We start from the raw sequence: 24,624 nt of genomic DNA, 5'->3' as shown, positions 1-24,624 counted from the left end.
GCACACAGTTCAGCGATACTTCCATAAAAATATAATAATAAACCCGGACGTTATCAAAGTTAAATCTTGATGATGGACATACTATCAGCGAAGGCGTTCAGCCAATGGGAAATATCATTTACGAACTAAAATGTGTGTGAACTCAGATACAGAAATGTATGGTTTCCAGTAATCTTGTTCTGCAAAAATAGATTAAAATTGGTAATTATAAAGAAGATATAACTGCATCTCTTTGAGCATCTGAAGCGGTCGAAAACAGAACAGTTTACAGTGTATGCGAACTCTTTACGTTGCTTGGATAAGCTTATCGAAAAAAAAAAAAAAGCTCTGTTCACAAGTTAGTGGTTAAAAAAAAGAAAGAAAGAAAGAAAGAAAGAAAGAAAGAAAGAAAAGAAAAGAAAAAAATCACATAATCTCACCCTACGGGCAACCATGGTGGGATGCGAAAGCATCGCGGGGGGTGCGCATCGAGTTTCCGTTTCGTTTCACTCGGCAACACAACCCAATGAAAGTTAGAGTGAGAGAGAGAGAGAAAACATTTATCGAGCTCAAATGACGGCGTCTTCTCAGACGACGGACGGGGTGGTTCCCTGGTTTCGGGACCCATATACGGCCAGCAGCTCCTGGCCCCTAGCCGCCAGCTCAAGCTGGATCGACAGGGCGGGGCTGGACCGTAAGGTCTCCCATCGCTCATGGGGCGGGGTAGTGGGGGACGGAGGGGGGATTTGAATGACTAGCACTCCATCAGGATGTGTGCGAGGGTGCCTGTGTTAAGAGTGAAAGAATGTATTGAGAAGAGAGGAGACGTTTGTACGGGGTTGTTGCGTCTTCATTTAGAGATAGTAAGTGATTCCTAGCGTCGGTTGAAGACGATGGCTTTGTGGTCGGTGAAGTGTAGCGTCAATGGGTCTTGCTGCAGAGGGTCGAGTTTCAAATTTGCGAAGACGAAGTCTATGCACGTTCCCCTGATGGTGGTGGGTTGCTTGTGATCTTGGGAAATGCATCGCAAAGAGTATACGTCCTTCATGTGCTGCACCAGCCAATCGGTTGTCAGTATGTCTACGTTGAAGTCCCCTGCGAGTATGAAGGGCGCGTGTCTGTAGGTCTTGGTGTACTCTACCATGCTCCTTGCGAGGTAAAGTTCGACGCTTTCTCTTGAGATGTTGGGTTTGAGATACAGCGTCATGATGACGATGTTGTTGTCACCGTGGAACGGGAGTCGCGGTGCGATGATCCGTTCTTCGACCGCGTTCAGCGCGGGGACGTAGAAGTTTCCTGCCGACGTTGACGTTCGGCTTCCCTGGCCCGAAGTTCGGGGTCCGCTTGCCGACGCTGACGTTCACGTTCGGCTTCCCGAGCCTTCCTCTGCTCCGCGGCGGTGGCGCTGCCGCTGCAACTAGCGCCGACGTTGACGTTGTTGACGTTGTCGTTGCACAGAGAGAGAATGACGGAAGCACAGCGAACGCGCGCTTTATACTGCGCCGTGACACTTGCACCGCCTACCGGCGTACCCTAGAGAGAGAGGGAGAGTTATATGCAACGATTTGCTGCGCCACACCTGTGGCGGAGAGGGGGAGAGGGGAGGAGGAGAGCGCACACCTACGTAGGAGAAGAGAATGAGGGAGAGTTGCGCATGCGCAGTATGGGTGCGGACGCCGCAGAACGGACACTGCCCCGAGCATAAGATGCTCTCGCATACAAAAGAAAAGGTTTAACGCATATATAAACACGAGAATCTGATCCCTACAAGTCGCTATGTACTTTAATTTTTTTATTCGAGAGGATTTGCCGCACGGCATAAGGAATTTTTTTTTTAATTCCGCCTCCACCCTGTTCCACCCTGTGAAAGTGGATGTACAGCAAAGCTGTTGCCGACGTCACACAAGCGCCACCAGCGCAAGGCGTCGCACTGTCGAGATCAATGTAGCGTACACGACCTCGTGCGTGCCCTTTCCGTTGGCGATTCGACGCCGCGAAGCACGTTCGCGGCGTCCATACGCTAGCGCGTAACCCGCGTTCACGACGTGAACGTGCCGGTAATTGTTTTAACAGTCTTGCCCTGATGTCGATTACGGTCGCAGCACACACTGCGCGACCGGTGCAACGGCCAGAGCGCCCACTCATCAAGGACAGATACATCGTGCGTATCTGTCCAACTGCGCACAAATTGGTCAAGCGCGCACGCAGATGTGCCGGAGTGCAACGTATATGCTCAAGTAGACCCTCCGCCTGGCGCAAGTGCGTTAGTGAACTAATTCAGTTTCTCAGTGAGTCACAAAATTTGTAAAGTACGACTTACACACAACCTGCAGACATGATAGCATCGGATTGTAATTTGAACGTACGATAAAACATAATTATGTTACGCAGAAGTATCAGTGCTAAATCTGTTAATATGCTTTTTTTTTTTACCCTGTCTTTATTCATTTGGCGGAACTGTGTTCATTACTAGCGGTGGAAATGACGACCAAACTTCCTTCCTTTGAATATCGCGCCGAAATCTCAGCGTCGATGCGTCCAGTGTCACGTCATGGATTTCAAATTACCTTTTCATGTTTGCGGTCGTTTCGCCGCAGGAAGAGTTCTCGAAATATTCCATCTTGAGTATTTGGTTCCTTTAGAATGCATTGTCATTACTGACACACAATTTATTACCCGCGAGTAGGGGCTGTAAAAGTTCATGACGCCACAGAGAAGTGGTGCGGGAAAATCAAGGCGGCGGCGCCACCCGTCCTTCGTGTTTGCCTATTTTTCAGCTTACCAAACCACCTATGGAGATTAGAGTGGCCGTTTTCTTATAGTAGAAGCGTAATCAGCAAATACAGTTTAGCATTGCTCTCCCTTTTAAGTACCATTCAATAGCTATAGGCTTGACGCCTGGTAAATAGAACATCAACAGGGGTAACGCGAAAGTGTACGCGTGTGCCCGTATATGCAGTGGATATGAAAGTATACACGAAAATATAAATGTGTGAACTTAAAGTTGCATGTAGGCATCACGAAGGGAAAATGCCACGGAAGACGTTTAGACCGGTATCTTCGCGCGATCCCTCTTACGTTATAATGCGCGTTACCTTCAGTCCTCTTCGAAGTTAACGCGGAAGCGATTACGTAAAATATCAATCCCGGTAGTAAAAGGTCGGGTGCGCGTGCGGAACACGAAGGAAGTCGTTTAAGCGTTTTCTTGTCTTCAGCTTTCGCGATAATTGACGATATATTAGCTAGACGGATGTGTCGTCACACGAACGACGAAAAAGCACACCCTTTAGGTGCGTTCCGAATACAGCGATTTCACATGAAACTCCAGGATACAGCGTCAACATCCCAATTTATACACCACGCGATATTACACCTTCAGCTCTGTGTTTAGGGAAAGAAGAGCGTTTTTTTTTTTGGGTGAAGAAACATATTTTCTCAAATCCTTTTGCAATTACTGCGACCTGCGTGTTTTTCCTTTTTTTTCTGTTACTGCGTGTCTGTTCTGTCTCTACTGACACACTCTATTCTTTACTTCACGCTTTATTTTGCTATTTGTTTGACTTTACATCTTATTATTTCTTTCCTCTTTACTGCCCTTCTTCCTATCCTGAACTTTATTTTTTTTTTTTGACTACTCCCTAGAGAGAAGGCAAGCGTTGTGCCCCTCTCGGTGGCAGATGCCAGCCTGCCCTCTCCCTTTTTCCTATTTCTCCAGTGCGTGGGTGTGTTTTCATATCAAATACTACTACTACTACTACTACTACTACTAATAATAATAATAATAATAATAATAATAATAATAATAATAATAATAATAATAATAATAATAATATCAACAACACGAGGAAACGGTTACTTTCTCCACGTGTACGTGGAGGTGGTGATTTCAGCATATTACCAGAGTATGTAAACAATATGCAAACAAATAAATAATCAAAAAAATAACTGGGCTTGTTTCATGTTCGTAACATAGTAGTTAGTGGTTCGTGTGGAAATGGAAATGTTGGCGCCATCTTCTGCAGCCCTTGAGGGAGCACGGCTCAGCGCCACGTAACATACCAGTCGGCAATCAGAAGCGACTTGAAAAGTTGTTCGGATAAGATAAGGACACACTTCTACAGCGCGACCAAGCTGAACGTATTGATCTGATGAGATTTACCGGTCGAGATCTACACCTTGGCGATGAGAGACGCCTCGCCTAGAATGCTCTCTCTCTCTCTCTCTCTCTCGCTTAGTAAATTGTGGTTGGCGCATCAGAGCCTCAGCTGCTTTTGCGCCATAAAACCCTACGTAACTAGCTTAATAAGAAGAGCGAACTGAGCAAGTTGGTATTGGTAACTTTCGACATGTGGTAAATTGTCGACGCCACTAACTTACAACTTTGTTAAACGCGACTGCGAGTTCATTTCTACCACGTATGATTCTACATATACCGCACACCTAAACCTGAGTATAACAACATCTTTCTGCACCTCCCCCCACCCCCACCTTCCCCCCTCAGCACCCCAATCAAAGTGCGGTCGCCGCTCCAGGGAAACCCAACCTCGATCACGCGCTCAGCAGCAGAACGACATATACTCCACAGAACGAACGCGTCGGGTTCTCTTCTCGAATCCCAAGACTGCGTTGTCCGTGACTCTGACCGATCCTCGGACGTAGTCTCTTTCCTCGTTTTTTTTTTTTTTTTCTTTCGAACTAGGCGGAGAAAGGTAAACAAATAAAAGGGGGACTTCGAATTATAGGAACACCAGAAAACAGAACGAGAGCTAGAAGAAAAAGATAGGAAAGTGGGGAAGCGGGGGGGGGGCATTACTGTCGATTGGGTGATGCACTGCACCAGTATTACCTAGCAGCTGTGCTTCGCTGATAGTGGCGTCTCTTTTTTTCTGAATCTTGTTATATTCCTTTTTCACTTCGGCCGTTTTTATTTGACACGCGTGCCAACGTATTCGTCCTAGGCCGGTATATACCTCAATATGCCTGCCTTGCAGCGGCGCTGTTTATACATACGGCTACGTACTGTTTATTGTTTTTGCATGCGGGGCGTCAAGGAAACGTGGACGGGCTGGCAATCTTTCTGTTATCGTGTTTCCGTGGCCAAAGTTCCAGATTCATCTTCTTATCGTGGACGTTCTTTAAAAAAATAGAACTGTTTAAGACAGCCGCACGTGATTTATCAACCGTATATATAAAAGAGAAAAAGCAGTAAAAGAGAGTTTGCGCTGTCAGCGACCTTCTACACTTCACCTCGCCAAGCCCACGGAAGATAAGGGTAAACAACCAAGCAAGAACGAATCCGGTAAGAGGAGATGAAAGTAGATCAAATATAGTATATTTAGCTCTACACACTGTCCCCCTTCCCCCCCCTTTTTTTTTTTAATTATGCGGTTAGTACGTGTCCTTCATCTGTCCGTTCACAAAAGCTGAAGAAATAAATGCCGGATATGGCCATAACGCTTGAGGCCGCATTTCGATGGGGGCGAAATGCAATAACGCCAGTGTATCGTGAATCGGGTGAACGTTGGAGAACCCCAGGCAATCAAAATTAGTCCAGAGTCCCCCACTACGGCATGCCTCGTAATCATATCGTGGTTATGGCACTCAAAATTCCAGAATTTGATTTCTTTTTTTTTTTTTTCTTTTCTTTCTTTCTTTAACAGCGGAGCTGTTATACGCTAGTTTCCAGCGGACCGGGCGCGCGTCGACCACAAAAACGCCGTAGCCTCGATACAAAGCAAAAGCGTATCGCCGGTGTGCCCCAGCTGCGTTTAATAGCCAGTGGGTGTGTCTCTTTGGCTGGTGACGTCACGCACTGCATATAGGCACGTTATCTCAATTGCGTTCCGGCCGTGTAATGGGTAGGTCGCGTATTGTGCGGACCGAAGAAGCACAGCGTGGGCCTACGAAAAACGACGGCGCGAGCAGAAACGGGAATGGGCACGAAGGCGGTGGGAGGCTGCTAACGCCTCAAGCCGCCACCTTCGCACCCATTCCAGCTGAAGCATCGTGAGAGAACCCATGGCCGTCTACCATAGCGACCACAAAGCTATAGTCACATTGGTGACAAAATAATAAAGACGGTATAAAGTGAAAATTCGTGCGGTATGCGTCTTCACTTAAATCAATATAGTTTATCACCATAAATATGTATATACAAGAAAACCTTGGAAATTCATGCGTCAATACGACCCTTAGAGATATCATATTCTACCCGTTTTTCTGTCGATCGAGTTTTGCTTACGCGTCCGTTTTCGTTTCAACGCTTACTCGCCTGGTCTGCTGACAGCACAGCTCACGGTCCAGTAGTTAAAGAGTTACACCGGTCGTTTGACAAGTAAGCACTTTGAAATGTGTATGGAAGGATTTTAGAATTTGAAAAGTGACATCACGTAGGTCTAAGATAAGCTTAATAATTATGAACTTTGACGATACCAAGCAACGCCGCGGTGGAGAGCTCCGGAGTAATTTCGGCTACCCGTGATTTCTTAACATGCTCCATATATATATATATATATATATATATATATATATATATATATATCGTGTGAAGGATCAGTCTGTCGGGTTTGCCAAACTGAAAAGCGACAAAAGAATTCATTCAGCGTTGCCTAAACACAGGAGTGATTGAACATGCAGAGAACGGCAAGAGAATTAAAGAAACACAGATACAAACAGCGTTAATTTAATCCGACCATCGAGCGTACAAAAGAAGTCGTCGGACGCCTTTAATGAAAAGGGTTTCTTTAATGAAAGCCCAAAATTTATGCAGCTTCTCGACTGAGTAATGTCAGTACGGCGAAACTGTTGTCGCCAGCAGCACTTGCTGTCTCTTAAACCCGGACCGAAATTTCTCCCGGTTTTCTTCGCGGGCGTGTGCGGAAACTGCGTTCGCAAATTAAAGAATAAGACATATCAAAGACGTCTTTGTCTGAAGAACGCGAGGAATTAGGCGGGGAAGAGGCCAGCCCTCGCTTCATCGCAGTTAAAACCGCCCCTTGTTGAAACGTTCGAAAACGGCGCTCTGTGCCCTTCAACATCTAAAGTGTTCGCGTTAGAAACGAGGGGCAAAGGTATACTATAGGCACGAACTTCGTTCTTAGGGCACAATCACATTCTTTACGTCAATAGTCTGCAAAAAGAGCTGGATTAGAAGAATCCCGTCACTCACTCATTCATTGATTCACCTAGCCACTCAGTCACCCAGCCACTAACTCATTCATTCACTCTCACCGAACCACTCACTATCAATCAATCAATCAATCAATCAATGGCACCAGTGGGCACGTATACGCGCCTACCAGTGTGCTTTCACACCAAAGAAATAAATTACAGTTAACTTAATTTAATTAACCTAACTTGATCCCCATTAACGCGTTAACTTAATCACCCTAACGCGAAGCAGTGACGCAACTATAGCTGGCGATTTAATTACAATGTGCATTAAGCCTTATACAAAGAAATGTCCCTGCAAGGCCTCCGTCCTGCAGGGGGACATAAAACGATGATGATTGATGGATGATGCCTTATAATGTATCGTGCGGTGTGCGCGCGAGCAATCGGCTATAGAGAAGTAAAATAAGCGATCGGCTTCCTCCTCTAACCTATCCGGAATGTGCTCCTGGACTCTACTAAAGCAACTCTTCACCTTCTTACTCCTGGATTCGTTTGACTTTTTTCGAATGTATATTTTGGCTACCCCATTAATAGGCCGAACACTGTCACTTATTTATTTATTTATTTATTTATTTATTTATTTATTTATTTATTTATTTATTTATTTATTTATTTATTTATTTATTTATTATTTATTTATTTATTTATTTAGCATACTTCCAAGGCCCGAGGGCATTACGGAAAGGAGTGGTAAATAACAAGTGTTTGCACATTAAAAAGAAATACACTTATAAGTAGAAATTAAAAAAAAAAACATGTTAGCAAAAGGCTTCATAAATGGCATTCTTGAAGCTGTCGGCGTCGGTGATGGCGGCGATAGAAGCGGGAAGGTGGTTCCATTCTTTGCTAGTCTTCGGAATGAAGCATTCGCTGTAGGTGTTAGTCCGGCAACATGGCACGCTAACTTTGTACTTATAGTCTGAACGCGATGATGCGTAGACGGGAGCGGGAAAAAAAAAGACCGTCCTTTATAATCGGATTGTAATGATAGATTTTGTGCAACAATGAAAGGCGAAAGCATTTACGGCGCAAAGATAGTTCAGATGAGGCAAGTGTTGCTTTCATTGATGGTACGCTGACATGCCGAGAGTAATTCGATAGAATGAAACGAGTTGCGCGATTCTGGACGGATTCAATAATTGCTGAAAGTGTAGTGTTTTTTGGGGTCCCAGATAGAGCATGCGTAATCTAATTTAGGGCGGACAAGCGTTTTATATAGATGTAGTTTTATTGACGAAGGTGATCGGGAAAAATTACGTCGTAAGTAACCCAGCATGCGGTTTGCGTTGCTAGTAACAACATACATGCGCCATGAAAGATCGCAACTGATGTGGATGCCGAGTTACTTATAAGAGGTCACAGGATCTAGTAGGATACCGTCAAGAAAATACACGCTGCTAATAGTGTGGCCCCGTCAAGATATTCGCCATGCGTTTCGCACTTCTTGATGCTTAGCCGCATCATCCATTTATTGCACCATGAGGACAAATGGTTAAGATCTTCTTGAAGTTTCTGCTGATCAGAGGGTCGGACTAGTGTTTTATAGAGGACGCAATCGTCGGCAAAGAGCTTTATTGATAAAACGTGATACAGTCAGGGAGGTCGTTAATGTAAATGAGAAAGAGCAAGGGTCCCAACACAGATCCTTGTGGAACGCCGGATGAGACAGGAGGTGCGTACGATTGCGTCGAAGAAACTAAGACGACGTCAGTGCCATCAAGTAAACACGAGGAGAGGCCGAGCGCTAGAAGAAGACGACTAATGAAGACGAAGCAGACGTCACTCACTGTCATTACATGTAGAAAAAGAAACTTAATTTAGGACGCCTCCACATTAACTGGGCAGGCGCCGTGCTAGAACAAGAATATATATCGCGGACGCAAGCTCTAGCTATCCAATACACAGCTGTTGAGCGGGCGTTAGCAAATCATTGCAGCCGCTGCTGGCGGCGTCGCGCTCTCAGGCATCATTATTCTCGACTGCTGCAACATGAATCGGCAGAGTGGCTGAGAGGTGGCATACTGGACTGCCAATTTGTTGGTTGTAAGTTCGAGGTCATTATTTTTTTTTTTCTCTCGCAATGAATAACTGGGATTCCAGTGACAGATGGCCGCGGACATCAGAACGACCAGAGGTGTGAGCCCATAACAGAGGTCAATGCAAAACAGAAATTAGCAATATCCGCATAGTGTGAAATATACCGGGTGTTCAAAATTAAGCTTTGCGTAATTTTTAGAAATCGCCTGTGGCAGGTAGCATAATTGTTATCGTTGAGCTGGGTTATTCGAAGAGGCGGACATTAGCAGCACGAGACATCGAAACACATAATCAACTAATTAGGAAAAATTCACTAATTAACTTCTTCGTTATTTACTTTACGACGCATATTGCAATTTACGATTGTAGCCGATGAGCTTGTCAGGCGTATCCACTTGGAATGAATTTCCAGAGTGACACCAGTTTGGAGATATCCGCCCCAAACTCACCGTAAAAATGCACTGTTGTTCCACTTACTTTTTACCAAAATGGTGTTTTATACATTGAAGCACAAAAGTAACTGGAACGCCCATGTATTTCTTCCCAAACTTTGGGAAATAAAATATCTCGAAACTGGCGTCATCCTGGAAATTAATTTCAAGTGGATGCGATGCGCCTTGCAAACTCACCGGCTACAATTCGTAAATTGCAATATGTGACGTAAAGTAATTAGCTAAGAAGTTCATTAGCCAATTTTTGTTAATTGGTTGAATATGTTGTTCGACTTCTCGAGCTACTAATGTCCACCTCTTCGAATAACGCAGCTCAACAATAAGAATTATGCTACCTGCCACAGGCGGTTTTTAAAAATTCCGTAAAGCTTAATTTTGAACACCTGGTATACTGGAGGAATCAGCATTACAGCGTACACAAACAACCTTTTCAACAAGTAGATAAAGTTCGATGTCAAGATACAAGAAGATACAAGAAGCGGTTTGCGACACCACGAAAAAAAAAAAAAACAAAAAAAACAAACAAGAAAAGAAAAACTTCGGGCGTAATCAAAGCCACAAATATATATCCTGAGCGCGGTGGTCGCATTCACCTGGGGGCGAGGTGCAAAAACGTTTGTGTGGCTTCTGCACTAAACAAGGCATGCGTTTCAGAACCTCACGTCGTCTAATTCAACCCTAACCACTTCACCATGGTGTCCACCATGGTGTCCACCATAGTTTAGCTTTCCCCCACAACTAACCTTATTTCGGAGAAGCCAGCTTTCAAGTGGTCCGCTGTACAGCTGCACGATAGGGTGAGGAATAACCACATCGACGTCCGCAAACGCGGGCCTGTGAAATGAAAAGAACAAGAAGATAAGACATTAAAACTGTGTGTATCTCAACGCACGCAAAGAGCGAAAAGACCAAGACACAAAGACTGCCAACACTGCCAACACTGCGAACGTCGATATCGGATGTCCCAGCTTACCCGAGTGGGTTTTTTTTTTTCTTTTTCTTTTTTTTTTTTTTTTAACGCCGAGCACTTCTGCGCTGATGAAACCAATAGTATGGTGTTAGAAACTTCCTGGAGAAGCCATCGCCATTGTAGTAATTCGTACTAATTAATTTAAAAACTGGTAAAGGTATTAACTTAATGGCGACAATGTCAATGCAATGTTTATAGAGCACATTTGAAAACATCACTTCCGCTGCGACTTCCTTGTCATAGTAAAGCATGTCAGGAAGCGCTTTGCAATCAATCTGCTTAATATATCTGCATGCGCTGCGTTGGAAGGCCTCCGGTATCACGGCGTTCCGCTGTTGCATCAGAATCTCGGATGACATGCTTTCGGTGTACTGGCATATCTCCGCCTCAATTACAACAAAAAAGCCAGTCGAGCATACAATTTGGAGCGCCAGAGGAGTATTGGAGTAAACCCCAAAACTTTGTCGGTATTAGCTTACCGGCACTTCAACTAGAGTGCACTACTTATCAGCGGCGGAACATGCAGGTATGTTGGTCACCACACATCATGTTTCTTAAAAACATCTGTTGCCGCATTTTTGTCGTAGTAGTGCTTTTCAAAATGTAAATATGTACTAAAATAAATTATTTCACATTACAATAGTTTTGGGAACGTTGTTTCACCCACTCCTCCAGCCAGCACACCCAGTGCAAAAGTATTAGCTCTGTCGGTATCGACAACAGTAATGGCAGCTTCCATGCACGTCATACATTAAAGTGTATCGTGCGTTTTGCGCTTGTGGCCAAATCCAAATCCTGTTTATGTCTTGACTTGTCGCCTTGTGACCGTACAAATACCTGCGTTTGCAAAAACTCGCGAATTCTGTTAAACAGTTAAACTCGGTATGGAGCCTCTAGCTTCGTGACTGGCCGTGATCGTTATTTCACTCTGCACCACTCCGACGTCGTCGGATCCTGGTCGGACGTTCACGCCAATCATACCCGAACTTCACACGCTCCGCACTTTCAAACACGATGGATGAAAGCGACAAAAGGCCTCAGTTTGGCCAACGTTACCTGGATGACGACAGCCGAGTCTTTGAACACAATGCCTGGCAAGTACAAGTTTCGTTTCGCTTCCGTTTCGTGTGCTCGGGTTACATGGTACATTTCGTACAACGGGAGACCGAGTGCGTCTTCAATCTGCACGTACGGACTTTCTCACTCTCTCTTGTCGTTACTGCTGTGCAAATTACATTCAACTCTGTGTCAATGCGACGGGTAGTTTAGTATATTAGTATAAAAAGAAAATGGCGCGTTTGGCTTCCTCAAGCTTGGTATTTCCGCAATGATGGGCGCTAAACCAGTTTCGAAAATTTTTTCCTTGGTCCGGCTCCTTGGTCCGGCGCGAGAGAAGTGCCTCTTTGGAGTGCTTTGTCTCGTACATATTCAACAGAGTTTTAGTGGTTATATTGCAGTCACACGAATCTATTGTAGGCAATTAAACCTTTTAACACATGTGTCTCCTGTCAGGAGCAAAATATGAACTAATAAACTTAACAAGTTACGGCTAACGTTTGGCGATTTCACCTGCTTTGAACTTACTACTCCAATTCAGAATTTCTAAAAAGCACTGCATTTTTGTCAAACATGTACAGAATTTTTAAAGGTCACGACTCTTACATTTTCATCAGCGCCAATATTTAACCACCATTGCTCAGTCCTGTAAATCAGACCAGTGTGATGCCTGGTGCTACATGGATGTAAACCGTGCTTACTGCAGGGACGACGTCTGCTGGACCGAAGAACAGCTGAAAGCCGCCAAACAAAAGGTGGATGAGAACTCGGTCATCAGAGTGCAACCAGCTGTCAGAGGTACAAGCTCTTACTTATCCCCTTCAGTCACGGCGTCCACATTTGTGGACGCGACCTATTTTTGCCATTTCTGTGGAGTGGTAGCAAGGAATAGAGCACAAACATTAAGCTTAGGGTAAATTGACTAAGTGATATGTATCATTACTGAGTACCGTTTTGGTGAAGGCACTGGTGTGTTTTACATGACGTTTGACGTGGGGCATGTCGGTATTAACCTCGAAATATTTTTTTTTTCTTTCTTGAAATTCTTGCTGCCAATAAATAACTTGTGCATGTAATTCGAGTAGGTGAATTCAATCCTTTTTATGAAGAAGCATAGCATGACTGACTTTACAATATTCAAATATTTAGTTACTCTGTAATTATGGTGACTCATCATAAAATGCACAGTCATTCTACCACCTTGACTTGCTTTCAGTGAAGTCTCAAGCACCGTGGCATAAAATTATGCATGTTTCATACATGTATCAACAGTAGATCATAATTCAAGATTGAAGGGTTATTCTGAAAGAGTTTTGAAGCTTATGCACCTTGTGTTTTTCAACAGACCAATACGAAGCTGAGGCAGCAGAATACTGGGACAAGTTCTATGGCATCCACAGTAACAGATTTTTCAAGGATAGGCACTGGTTGTTTGTGGAATTTCCTGAGCTCCTGCCTGGTAAATCTTCTTCAAAGAATGTACCGCAGGATGATGGCACAGAAGAATATCCAGGCAAGGCAGCTTCACTAAGGATTCTTGAGGTTTGTCACTGATATCTGCATTGAGTCTTTCACAGCCACTTCAACTCGTGCAGTGAAAAAGCTCTGGCTATAGCTGCCAATCATACCATGTTTAGTGAGTAGACCAATTTCGCCATGCCACCAGTACAGCAGTAGACATTGGTTGTGGTGTGTGTGCATGTGTGTCAAGACCAATGGGCAGTAGCAAATTGGTGAATACAGATATTATGGTGTCAGCAGGACCCATGTGTATGTGTTGTGAGCATGTATATTGAAATGAGGCCCTCTAGGAGAGCTATAGCAGATTTGCACCGACATCGCTTCACTTCTGAGGCTGCAGTCTTGACCGATTACTCTCAGGGATACATTCATTTTTCTGCGATATGATGTAAAGCAAGAGCAACACCACATTGGAGCTATAGGCATCTTGTCCGCTGGTTCAGCCAATCAATGTGCACTAAAAGTGATCAATCGTGAAAATACCCAATGGCTTTAATGACTAAGTCATACATTTGCAACAATATCCAATGTTGGCATGCATGTCTACTGCTAATATGCAGCATCTAGCAGTCTCCAAATGTAGTTTTCAGTGCCTTAGTGCAGGGTTCACATATTTGGCCCTATACAGAATTCTATTCGAGACCCCTGCTGTGGTGTGTCGGCATGTATGAAGAAAATCTCTCAAAGTACTGACGGCGAAAATATGGAAAGAAAGGCCACTGCTATGCTGTAGAAAAGAATGCCCTATGCCAGACTAAGATGCCTTTACTCAATAAAATTTTCCCACTAATAAGTTAATGTGATCATCATCAGTCACAACATGCATAATGCAGTCAAAAGGACACATATTATAGGACGATTTTCCCATACTGTTTTAGTAGCTACACTACACACTAGCGCATTTTATAACGTAATATCTAGGCTTATTATTTATTCTGAACTTTTCTAGCCCTTCCTTAGACCAACTTATTTTCTAACTTTCACTGCATTGGTATGCACTTCTGGAGATTAATTAGCTCAAGGGGTCTAAATGCAACCAATTCTGGATCACGAATTAGTCAATCTGATTTTTTTTTTTCTTTCTTTCCAGATTGGCTGCGGTGTAGGAAATACAGTGTTCCCCATACTAGATGTCAACAGGTCAGTCAGCACTTCTAGCAATTAAAACTTCTGAATGAATGCCCGTTTAGAACTACACCACCTAGTACAAATTCCTTCAGTACAAACATCTTCACAGTGGAATCTTGTAATAATTATGAGCTTGCAAGGCATAGAAAACATTGGTCTTTTTTCTATTGTTTCATAAACATTCCAATCAGCCTAGTATTTAGGTCTGCCTGCAAAGTCAGGACCTCTCCTAGACCTTGTCTTTAGGTTTTATTTACATATCAGTATTTTAGCCTATTAGTGCACAAGAAACATAAGGACAGTACAAAAGATGCAGACAAAGCACTCTTTTCAATTTATCGGTTGTTGGCATATCCGAATCACAGTATAGCCAATGACTGTGCTCGTGTACTACTCAAGGTCTTGCAGTATTGGTGCTATCTTACACTCAACTAATCTTGGAGTCCAAAAGAATTTACACAAGCTCCTTATGTATATTTTTCTTTTTTCACATGCAGAGACCCAGGCCTGTTCGTGTATGGCTGCGATTTCTCGCCAACAGCAGTTTCTGTTCTGAAGGTATCTGTGCACATTTTAAAAATAAACTTGAAGCTGTTGCAGAGACACTTAAAAGAACAAATCATTGATGAAATTGGCAAACACCCTTCAGTAATTTCATGCAATATTGAAAAGCTAACAGAACCTAACTGCTACAAAATCAATGCATGCGAATGCTCAGGCCACAGCAAGAGCAAGCTGTGTAGAGCATATGCACAACTTTTAAAACTTTGTCTCTTTCCTTGTACCATAACTTTTTTTTTGGCAACAGTGACACTGTATGATGTACGACTAAGCCAGGATGAAACATGAATTGGCAGAAACAGGTTGACCATGACTAACCAGACAACAGTGACTGACTGCATTGCATATGTCTGACAGTAGCATGATTCATTTACAGCAACTCAGTTTTGGAACCAAGCCATATTTAGCAGCCATTTATAGCAAATTACTGCATTGAAATTTAAGATTATGTGCAAGAACCATTCTAGTTTGTTACCCTTTGTGCTTCATTCCAACCTGCCCGTACCTTACTCTTCAAGCGGAGTTCTCTCAAAGTTAAAGATAAGCTTTTAGTGTGTAATTGTTCAATTAAAAACATGTAGAACTTACCATAAAAAACATGGACAAAAGAAGGAACACGGTTTACACACACGAAGCACTTGTGTGTGTAAACCGTGTTCCTTTTTTTTGTCCATGTTTGTTACGCGCAATGTTACACGTTTTAATGGAAAACCAACAAACCCAAGTGGAAACCCTACAAATCGTTCAAACCGTGTTATCACAGTTTTGTAAATATTTGTTGCTTTGTTTGACTACTACAGTTTACTCCACCGCGCACAAAAAACTAGCAAAACATGAAGTTACCAAAAGGTGAAAGCTTAGTTAGCTTTAATGCCACTGGCACGTTCACGTCTTCCCAGTGTGATACACTGCTGTAATGATACACTGCTGTAATGATACACATTAGTTTACAAGCTTCTTCCCGCGGCTGAGAGGCGAAGCTGAGATTGGGCGAAGCGCGCGCTCCTCAAGGACGCGGGGGAGCCCGCCACTCCCATTGGCTGCTGGGCGCGATGACGTAGGGGTCTCCTGCATAATACTCCGGCCGTCGTCTGCTTCGGCTCCTCCATCGCCGGTGACCTTTGTGTGTTGCGCTCGCTATCGTCTATCTTTGCAGCCGTTCGCATATTTTCGAAGTTTCTACCGTCTTTATGAGACCGTTGTTGCGTTTGGCCTGCCGATTGTTGTGCGGTCGGTCACGATGCGCCCGATTAAACTCGAGACGCTACATGCGTTCGGTGCAAGGAAGCGTTCTATGGAGCTCGTCCGCATGGCGAAGCTCGCCGCCCGCCCGCCCGCGCGCCGACGATGACCGTACCGACGGTTCCTATGGGGCAGCTTCTGCTTCATATACGCGAGAGTGGTTGCGTCGACGCTTCTAGCAACGTGATTCCTGTTCCACCGGCGCGAGAATTTGTCGTGACGAGCGCGCCTGGTGTCTCGTGCTAATCGACAGCAGTACAGTGCCCTAGGCCGGTATTTTGTAGCGATGCCTTTCCGATGCTAATGCCTTTTTGCGCTTGGTCAGTAATCAGAGCGACGGTCCGCCAACGTTATCAACGGGATCAGCCGACCGTGAGCGGTAGATGATAAGACTAGCATTGAATAAAGCGTAACACATCGCTACAAAATAGTGGCCCTAGATAACAACAGCTTCCACATACCCTCTTTCATCTGCCTTGGACAGTGCGATTGCGTCGTCCACTGTGCAATTGCAAACACGTTTCTGACGTGTGAGGAGAAAGAGGCGGCGGATAAAAAGCGCGCTGCTGTGCAACGAGGACTTGGCGCTATGCCGGCGACGGAGCGGAAATTTAGATAATTTAGAGCAATGGAGCGCGATCCTGAAGCTGCCACCGCTACAAGTGAAGGCGAAAAATTTTGAAGAAGGCCAAGAAGCAATCTCAAGAGAAGGTGGAAAGGCGACAAAGGAAGAGAGTGCCTAAGGACATCTCCAGTTACGCTGCTGGGTCATTTTAGACCAATATATGTGCTCTAAACTTTCAAAGCTCATTTTCTCAAAATGACTTTTTTGGCTGGTGAGGCTGCTTGTTCCCGCCATATCTCTGTAACTGCTCATCAGATTTCCAGAAGGTTTTTTTTATTGTGTATCTGAATAAATTTCTGAGGGCAAGACAAGCCCATTTTTTTAATATATTGTGTCTGTGATTTGTGATATTTAATCAAAATTTGATTGATAAAATTTTAATCACCAACACTAAATTCGGTGGTCTGCTAAAAGTTTTCAGCGAGGAAATTTAAAAAAAGGGCTCTGTCTTGCCCTGAGGTAGCCATCTGGGAATCATCATAGTGAATTTCACAGTTGCAGCACCTTTTGAAAATTCTCCAGGCCTGGAACAAGAAAACCATAAGCACCATTCTGACATAATGCTATAACTTTAGCGCTAGTGAACATAACTGCATGAAATTTAAGCTGTGAACTTGCACACAGTGGCTTTGTTTCTTTTGATGAACGCTACTTGTGCTGCTAGTAACAAATGGGAATTTCTAGTGGTCACCATAGGTACGATGGTTCACTACTCTGGCATTTACAAGCTCTGCTTTTTCTTCTCTTCTGAACTGTTTAGGAACACAAGGAACTATGACGAAAAGCGATGCCACGCTTTTGTCTGTGACGTGACAAAAAAATGGGATGTACCATTCCCAGAGGAGAGCTTGGACATTGTGATGCTAATTTTTGTTCTTAGTGCCATCAGCCCCGATAGGCAAGTACCATAAAGTTGCAGCCCTACCTAACTGCAAAACCGTTATAGTGAGCTGGCACATTATCGAGCACAGTAAGGCTCGCACTGTTTAATGCACTACCGGTTGTAGAAAACATATGCAGCAGCATGGTGTCCATCCTGTTCATCAGTGGAACAGCTTATTTTGTGCTGTTGTTGTTCCTAATACTAATCCTATTATATTTGCGTCAAATCCAATTTTTTTACTACCTGTAATACAAACTAATTATGGTCGACATACCACATTTTTTCTTTCTTTTTATCGATTTGGAATGCTCTACTATCTCACATTAAACACCTGTTCATGGCACTACATTTAAAAAGAACTATTTGCATGCTTAACAAATTATTAAAATTCACATTTGTCTCTGGAATATTGTTAGTTCTCCTAGTTTACGTATTAAAAAAAAATTTCTATGCCTATTCTGCGTTATATTTCCTTTTTCTAGTACAACTAAGTGTACCACCATTTTAATGCAGTTTTGGCAATTACCTCGTTTGTAAACTTTGATAGGAGGTCCACCTACAGACTTGTGCTCTCAGACCTCCTCCGGAATATTTAACTGTGTGTTGTTTTCTACTATGAATCTGATGAACTTGTTTCCGATTGTGAATATGCTTTGGTGAACCATGGCTTTTGCTTCCTACACTGCACTCGGAGCAGTATGGAGCACTCACTGTTACAAGGCTTGTTTTCATTGATTCCTTTTTGTTTTCATGTCTAGGATGCAACACTGTCATAGACTCAGTGGCACGGTATCTGAAGCCGGGAGGAAAAGTGATCTTCAGAGATTACGGCCGCTATGACATGGCACAGCTGAGGTTCAAGAATGGCCGGTGCATTGAGGACAACTTCTACGCTCGTGGAGATGGAACCAGGGTGTACTTCTTCACACAAGGTGACAACCCTAAGTACTCTTCGGTAAAGGGCAACAGTGACAAAGCGAAATAATGGTATACACACCTCGGACCAAGTACAATGGTCGTTTGATTCGAGGTACACGACCTTAATTTTGCAAGTATGAGACTACAAACAGACGGCATGCATTAGCATAACCTGAATTCCAAGTTGCTTAAAGAAATACTGACAGATAGTGCCAAGAGAAAGTTTCAGCGTAGGGTCAGCTCTCATTTCCATGTTCAAATACACATAAAACCCAGAAAGACCCTCATTAATCTAATGCTTAAAACCAATTTGCATTAACGCTGTTGCACTTAAAAATTTAGGTCTTAGAGGACTGGGAGCATGTTTTGTTTTATCGTCAAAGGTATCAGTATTTTTACAAAAACTGTCCGAGGGTGCGTGTAGCACATGTTAAATACTTGTTTTTTCTGTTTGTGGTTCTTAACAACGTTGGTGTGTACAATAGTACATGCAGTACCTGAAGTGGGTTACTTCCTAAACCTCACCCCACCAAATGTGTGCAAATAGTTATTGAGTCTGACATATAAATCAAATACTAGTAGCAGAATCCAATCAAATATAGAATTCCTTTTTTAATAATATATACAGCTTTTTTCAACATTAATAGAAAACAATGATGACATGCTAGTATTTGCAACCTTAGCAAGTTTCTGCATTAGACTGCACATTTTGAATTGCGCTTTAGCCAAAGTGCAAATGGAGCATTAGAACAAATAAGAAGTTTGTTTGCACACTCCGGACTCTATGGAGCATATGTGTTCATGTAGTATCAGATTGAAGTTCTAAAAGCCTGTCTTGTGAGCCAATTAGCATCTGTGTTAATACCTTCTTCAAGACTAAATCGGAATTGAAAAAAGCGCTTTTTCTCTAGTTGGAATGGCTGTGGCAGGTGCTGCCGCTTTTAGATGAAATAATATTGCAACAAAGCGCATACAGGAATTGCACGAAGGGACACATAGGGACACAATCAACACAGCCAAACGTGGATATAATGAAGTAAATCAAGTATGTATCAGCATGTAGTGATTAGCGTATGCTCATAACAAATTTTTTCACACAACAAAGGTATTTCATGTCGGATTTGGCTTCGTTATGAAGAGGCTCAACAGTAGTATTAAGCAGTAGCCACTTCTGAATGCCATTATCCGAACAAAATTTGAACGCAGACTGCGATTTAGCCGGAAAACGTGGCTGCCTGAGCGACAAAGCATGCTCTACAAAGTAACTTCTCGTTCTTTATGTCCACTGTGGCCAATATGAAATTTACATGTTTAGCTGAAATTTATATTTCATTGTGCACAGTTGACGATGTGAAGTTTTAAAAAAAAGGGCAGAATAGAATGATAGACTACAGTGGAACCTCATTGATGTGCTCCTGTGGCGCAAAGGGTCATGTCGTACTTCTCTCTACACACAACTCTCCTCACCATCGTTCCCTCGACAAACACCAAACACCACCTTTGTCTTATGACAACGCTCCGTCGAATGTCAGCACACTGTCCATGAGCCTGAATGACTGCTTGCATTTCAGTATAGCTTGTGAACACTGTAGTGCATAAACACGAACATTACAAGAGTTTACATGGTGCATAGGATTAAAATAAAGAAAATTATATGTCTAGCATTCAGTTTAATCCTTCATGAAAGCTTCGCTTTACATTTGTTTCCAACATGTGCATTGGATCTGTCCCCCCCCTTCTTTTTTTTTTTTTTTCTTCAGCACCAGCTACCATAATTTTAATCACTGCCTGACGTACGAGGACCGTGAAACACGCAGTTTCAGTGAAAGACTTCCACTGACTGCCATATTGGGGCATTTTTTTTTAAGCAGCCTGCAAATTGATTGGCTGGCTATTTAATATTAAGTTATCATACAGGAAGAAAATAAGGGAGTAGGAATACCGTAACTGCCTGGTAGCATGCGAGTTTATTGGCCAGTTGCTTGCTCCCAAGATAAAGTACCAAGTGATGCCTGCAGTTAAAAAGACATTCCAGATCTAGTGCCACGAGTAGCACTGGCTAAACTCGTACAAATAGGCAAATACGTAAAATAGTGGGATAGAGGATAGCCGCAGTAGTAGCTCAATCCTTTCAGGGTCAAAGTAGTAAACATGTGGCGCCGCAAACAAGTCACAAATGATCGATGCCTTATATTTATGGCGCTGTCACGCATCTGCGCAGCGGTTAGTTCTGGTTTCGTCCCACAGGCTGTTTCCGTTCTTTTTGCTTGTGAAAACTGACGTCTATCTGGTTTCTAATCTCTTAAAGGGTCACCGCTAGATGCTTGCTCATTTATTGCTCACGGGAGTGCGATTACATCTGTTCACAGGTAGGCACTGGTATATACAGACGATGTCGCTGTGCCCGTTTTCTTGATACTCGTGAATTGTCCCTCCATGGGACAAAGGATTACAGCAAGTTTCAGACTCGTTTGGTATTTCTGATAGGCACACAACCATCGAGTTTTCATGCATGCGCGCTGGTTGCTCTTCTGGAAGTAAGTTGAGCAGCCTACTACCCAAGTGCTGAATGGAATATATATATTTCAGTGTACCTACTTTCTTATTCCATGTATAAGTGTTTATGCAAGCCCATCCGTATTCACGAATAAACAATCAATGTTTACCTATGGGAAATATTTTTTTTTGTCACTTTATGGTCACTCTGAAGATTTTCAATCTGCAATAAAAAAAAAATCGACCCTGGGCATTTGGTGAAAAAAGAAAAATTGACCCTCAACGAGTTAATTGGTAGAGCATCGCACACATTATGAAGAAGGTGTAGTTTCAGCTCCCACTTGTGGCAAGTTATCTTTTCATCTGCCTAATTATTCGACATTTCAATTAAAAATAACAATTAACTTCTCCTATTCTGTTTCTTGGTATGGTCACAACTTGCAGCATTAAAGGCACCTGAACTATCTCATAGCTGTAACTGAAGTCCGAGAGCATTAATGAAGAAAAGGGATCTGGATTCACACAACAGATGGGAGAGAGCAGTCATAGCGGCTCGATGGTCCTGCTTTATAATTAAGCTTTCTCTTTTTTTTTTTTTTTGTTCGTCTATTTTCCAGACGAATTGACCAAGATGTTTGCCAAGAGCGGCTTTGAAGAGGAGCAGAATCACCTAGACCGAAGGCTGCAGGTCAACCGTGGGAAGTTGTTGCGCATGTACAGAGTGTGGATACAAGCTCGATTCAGAAAAAAAGAGGGCACTACCTGACAACCAGGGGTCGTCATGTACCAGTGTGATACAAGCTGTCTCTTCACAGAGCTCTGCGATTTAGTTCTATGAACTAAGAAACACATAATACAGCATACTGTCATTTCTTATTTTTTTTTTAAATCTTAACCACAAAACTAGCAAAACACACAATAATTTGCAGGTGGCAAAGGTTCACTTGAAACCATCACTTCCTTCAGCCATACGGCTATGTTTGCCATAACCACTGCAGGTGCCAATTGCCCCGATTTAAAGCATTCTACATGAAAATTCCCTTTTCTGTCCCTGAAAATTGCAGGTTTTCCCCGATGGGCAGATGCTCTGCATAAATTTGTTTTGCGCAAGAACATGACAATGCGGCTAAGCTGCTTGGAAAGACTGAAATGAAAAGTTAATGTATACATTCTATTCTTCATGCTGCAAGTAAAAAAAAAAAAATCCGAGGACACCTAAGCACTTATGAGTTGTGAATGTGACGGCTGCTAGGCGGTCCTTCCAGTTTTGTGCTGCGAGTAATGTACCATAGCGGTACATGCTGCACGAGCCAGCAAGCCACAACAGAGTGCGGTGCCAACGTCGCATGCCACCGACGTCCTACGCAACGAGAGACCGAGGAACCAGCAGCAGGTGCGTGCAGCAGCTAAGCCCAGTGTGGGTGAGAGGAAGAGATACGGACCACACGGCTATACCCTCTCCCCTCACGCAACACGTAACGCACTACTGCCATAGCAGGTGTTCCCTTTCGCCCGCTGTGCTCCATTGAGGCACGCTCGTGATGTGGCGTCGCAGCCAATGGGAATTTACGTGCCGTTTCGCTGCTCCAGACGACAGACTCCGACTTTTTCACTCAATGGGCCACTTGACGCTTTCGTTCGCATTAAAAATATTTCATAGTGGAAGCACACCCAAGAAGCAATAGGTCAAAAGCGACACATCATTTCTATCGCACCTGGTTCAGTTTACAATGAAACCTTGTTTCAAAGTTGTAAAAACTCTGAAAAATTTCCAGATTATGGAATTCACAACAATATAAGCCCCTGGCCCTGCATAGACAACATAAAGCCGTTCTACACAGGTGCCAGTAGCTGCTAAATTTCTCGCGAAAGCTCAATATACCAGGAGAGGTATGTTCAGTAGACCACATCCGTAGGATATTGTGCGACTCGGCACCCGACACGTTGAGCGTCTTTGGGCAACAGTGATCCCTGCATAGAGCCAAGCAAACACTGTTGCACATAGGCACCGACGTTTTCAAAGCTTAGTTACGCAAAATATCATGAAAGTGCTTGTATCACATAAAAATAATTGACCATGAATACTGTCCCAGGGCAGCAATTTTCTAGCCATGCCTTCCGCTCAATTATAACCACTAGAGCACTGCTTGGGTCGATTTTAGCGCGAGCCCAGCCCGGGCCTGTTTTTATGTTGGGCGGCCCGCCCGAGACCGATCAAACTTTTATGGCGAGACCCGGGCCCGGCCCGGGCCCGAAAATAATCTACGTTACCTGCCCGGCCCGGCCTGCCACCCCTTTAGCCTTAGGCCCAAGCCCGGCCCAAGCCCGGCTCAAAACTGGCCCGAACCCGGCCAGAGACCGAAAAATACATGTTTTTCAGAGTTGAGACGCCCGAGAATAACTCGCTGCACGTTACATGCACACCACCAGAAAGCCCGAGCCCGGCGGGGGCCCGTGTCAAAAAACACGAGCCCGGCCCGGGTCAAAAAGCGCACGCCGTGCCCGAGCCTGGCCCGAGCCCGTGAAAAAACTGCTCTACCCGGCCCGGCCCGTGGGCCAGGCCGGGCTCGGGCTTTCGGGTAAGCCCGAGCCCGTGCAGTGCTTTATATACCACTCTTTCATCCACCATTCCCGGCTGGCTTATCCCATTTTGAGAATGTGGGCAGAGCATCACACTGAAGAAATGCGATTAGAGATGGCATCGGAAACGGCATCATAGTGTGCAGATTAAAAATTAAGTTCTGGGGTGCCAAAACCACAATGTCCTTTATGAGGCACGCCATAGTGGGATGCTCCAGATTAATTTTGTCCACCTGTGGTTCAATGTGCATAGTGCGCGGATCCACAAATAGAAATGCAGAGTATGGCAAATAAGGAAGCTGACGACGCTCTGTGCACACTTGAACATGCATGTTGCAGAGGTCACGTGTGCCTTCTCGCGCTTCATCAGGGGTCAAAGCGGCATGCGGGCGGCATTTTCCATAAAGTTGTAGCTGGCCATGAACGGTAGATGATAAGAGTGGCATAAAAAGAAGTGGAATTCGCTACAAACTTGCTGCCCTCTCTTTCTGGCGATATCGCAGCTGCATCCAAAATATAGAAACCTTTGGGTAAGTGACTTTTTCCCTACATTTTTGCAGTCAAGGTTTCGAGATATCCGAAGTACAGCACAAAGGCATTTCGAGATAAAAGGTGAAAACATGGAGTTGACACTGAGCCAGGAGAAAATTTGCACTTGACCAATATTTCAAGATATCAAAGTTCGAGTGAAACGAAAGTTTACTGTATATACTGGTGTAGTCAAAAATGACTGCCTATCTAGAAAGCGCTCCTTCATTCCAGCAATTATATGTAGGTCCCTCAACATTGAAGTGTAGTGGTCACTTATTTCAAATGCTTGTAAGTGTATTTACCAACCTGCCTGCCTCCTGATGCACCTCTTTGAAAGCTGCAATAACAATGCTGTCACTTCTAAAATGAGGAAATGACAGCAAGCTTTTGCATATTTACTAATGAGGTAGCATGGTCGAGTCAGAATTGCAGTCACTGCATGGATGAAAAGCTCCAGAAGATGGCCAACCAG

General features: G+C 43.8%; 1 protein-coding gene across 1 annotated transcript; it reads left to right on the top strand.

The window, feature by feature from the left end:
* Nucleotides 1-11,344: 11,344 nt before the first annotated feature.
* Nucleotides 11,345-21,915, top strand: LOC119433281 (tRNA N(3)-methylcytidine methyltransferase METTL2). Its single transcript, XM_037700428.2, has 8 exons — nt 11,345-11,705; nt 12,374-12,465; nt 13,013-13,209; nt 14,279-14,328; nt 14,814-14,882; nt 17,514-17,651; nt 18,396-18,559; nt 21,659-21,915. Exons 1-8 carry the CDS (start codon nt 11,626-11,628, stop codon nt 21,805-21,807), a joined length of 939 nt encoding a protein of 312 aa, XP_037556356.1. The 5' UTR covers nt 11,345-11,625; the 3' UTR covers nt 21,808-21,915.
* The last annotated feature ends 2,709 nt before the right edge of the window (nt 21,916-24,624 follow it).

This window comes from Dermacentor silvarum, chromosome 11 (genome assembly GCF_013339745.2).
Source record: "Dermacentor silvarum isolate Dsil-2018 chromosome 11, BIME_Dsil_1.4, whole genome shotgun sequence".
In the NCBI taxonomy this organism is placed as follows: Eukaryota; Metazoa; Arthropoda; class Arachnida; order Ixodida; family Ixodidae; genus Dermacentor; species Dermacentor silvarum.
This window is presented reverse-complemented; position numbering and strand designations above follow the sequence as displayed.

Coding starts and splice junctions, on each gene's coding strand:
- LOC119433281 (XM_037700428.2), top strand. CDS start 11,626: ATGGATGAAAGCGACAAAAGGCCTCAGTTTGGCCAACGTTACCTGGAT. Junction 12,466..13,012: donor AGTGCAACCAGCTGTCAGAG/GTACAAGCTCTT, acceptor GTTTTTCAACAG/ACCAATACGAAGCTGAGGCA. Junction 14,883..17,513: donor TCTGTTCTGAAGGTATCTGT/GCACATTTTAAA, acceptor TAGGAACACAAG/GAACTATGACGAAAAGCGAT.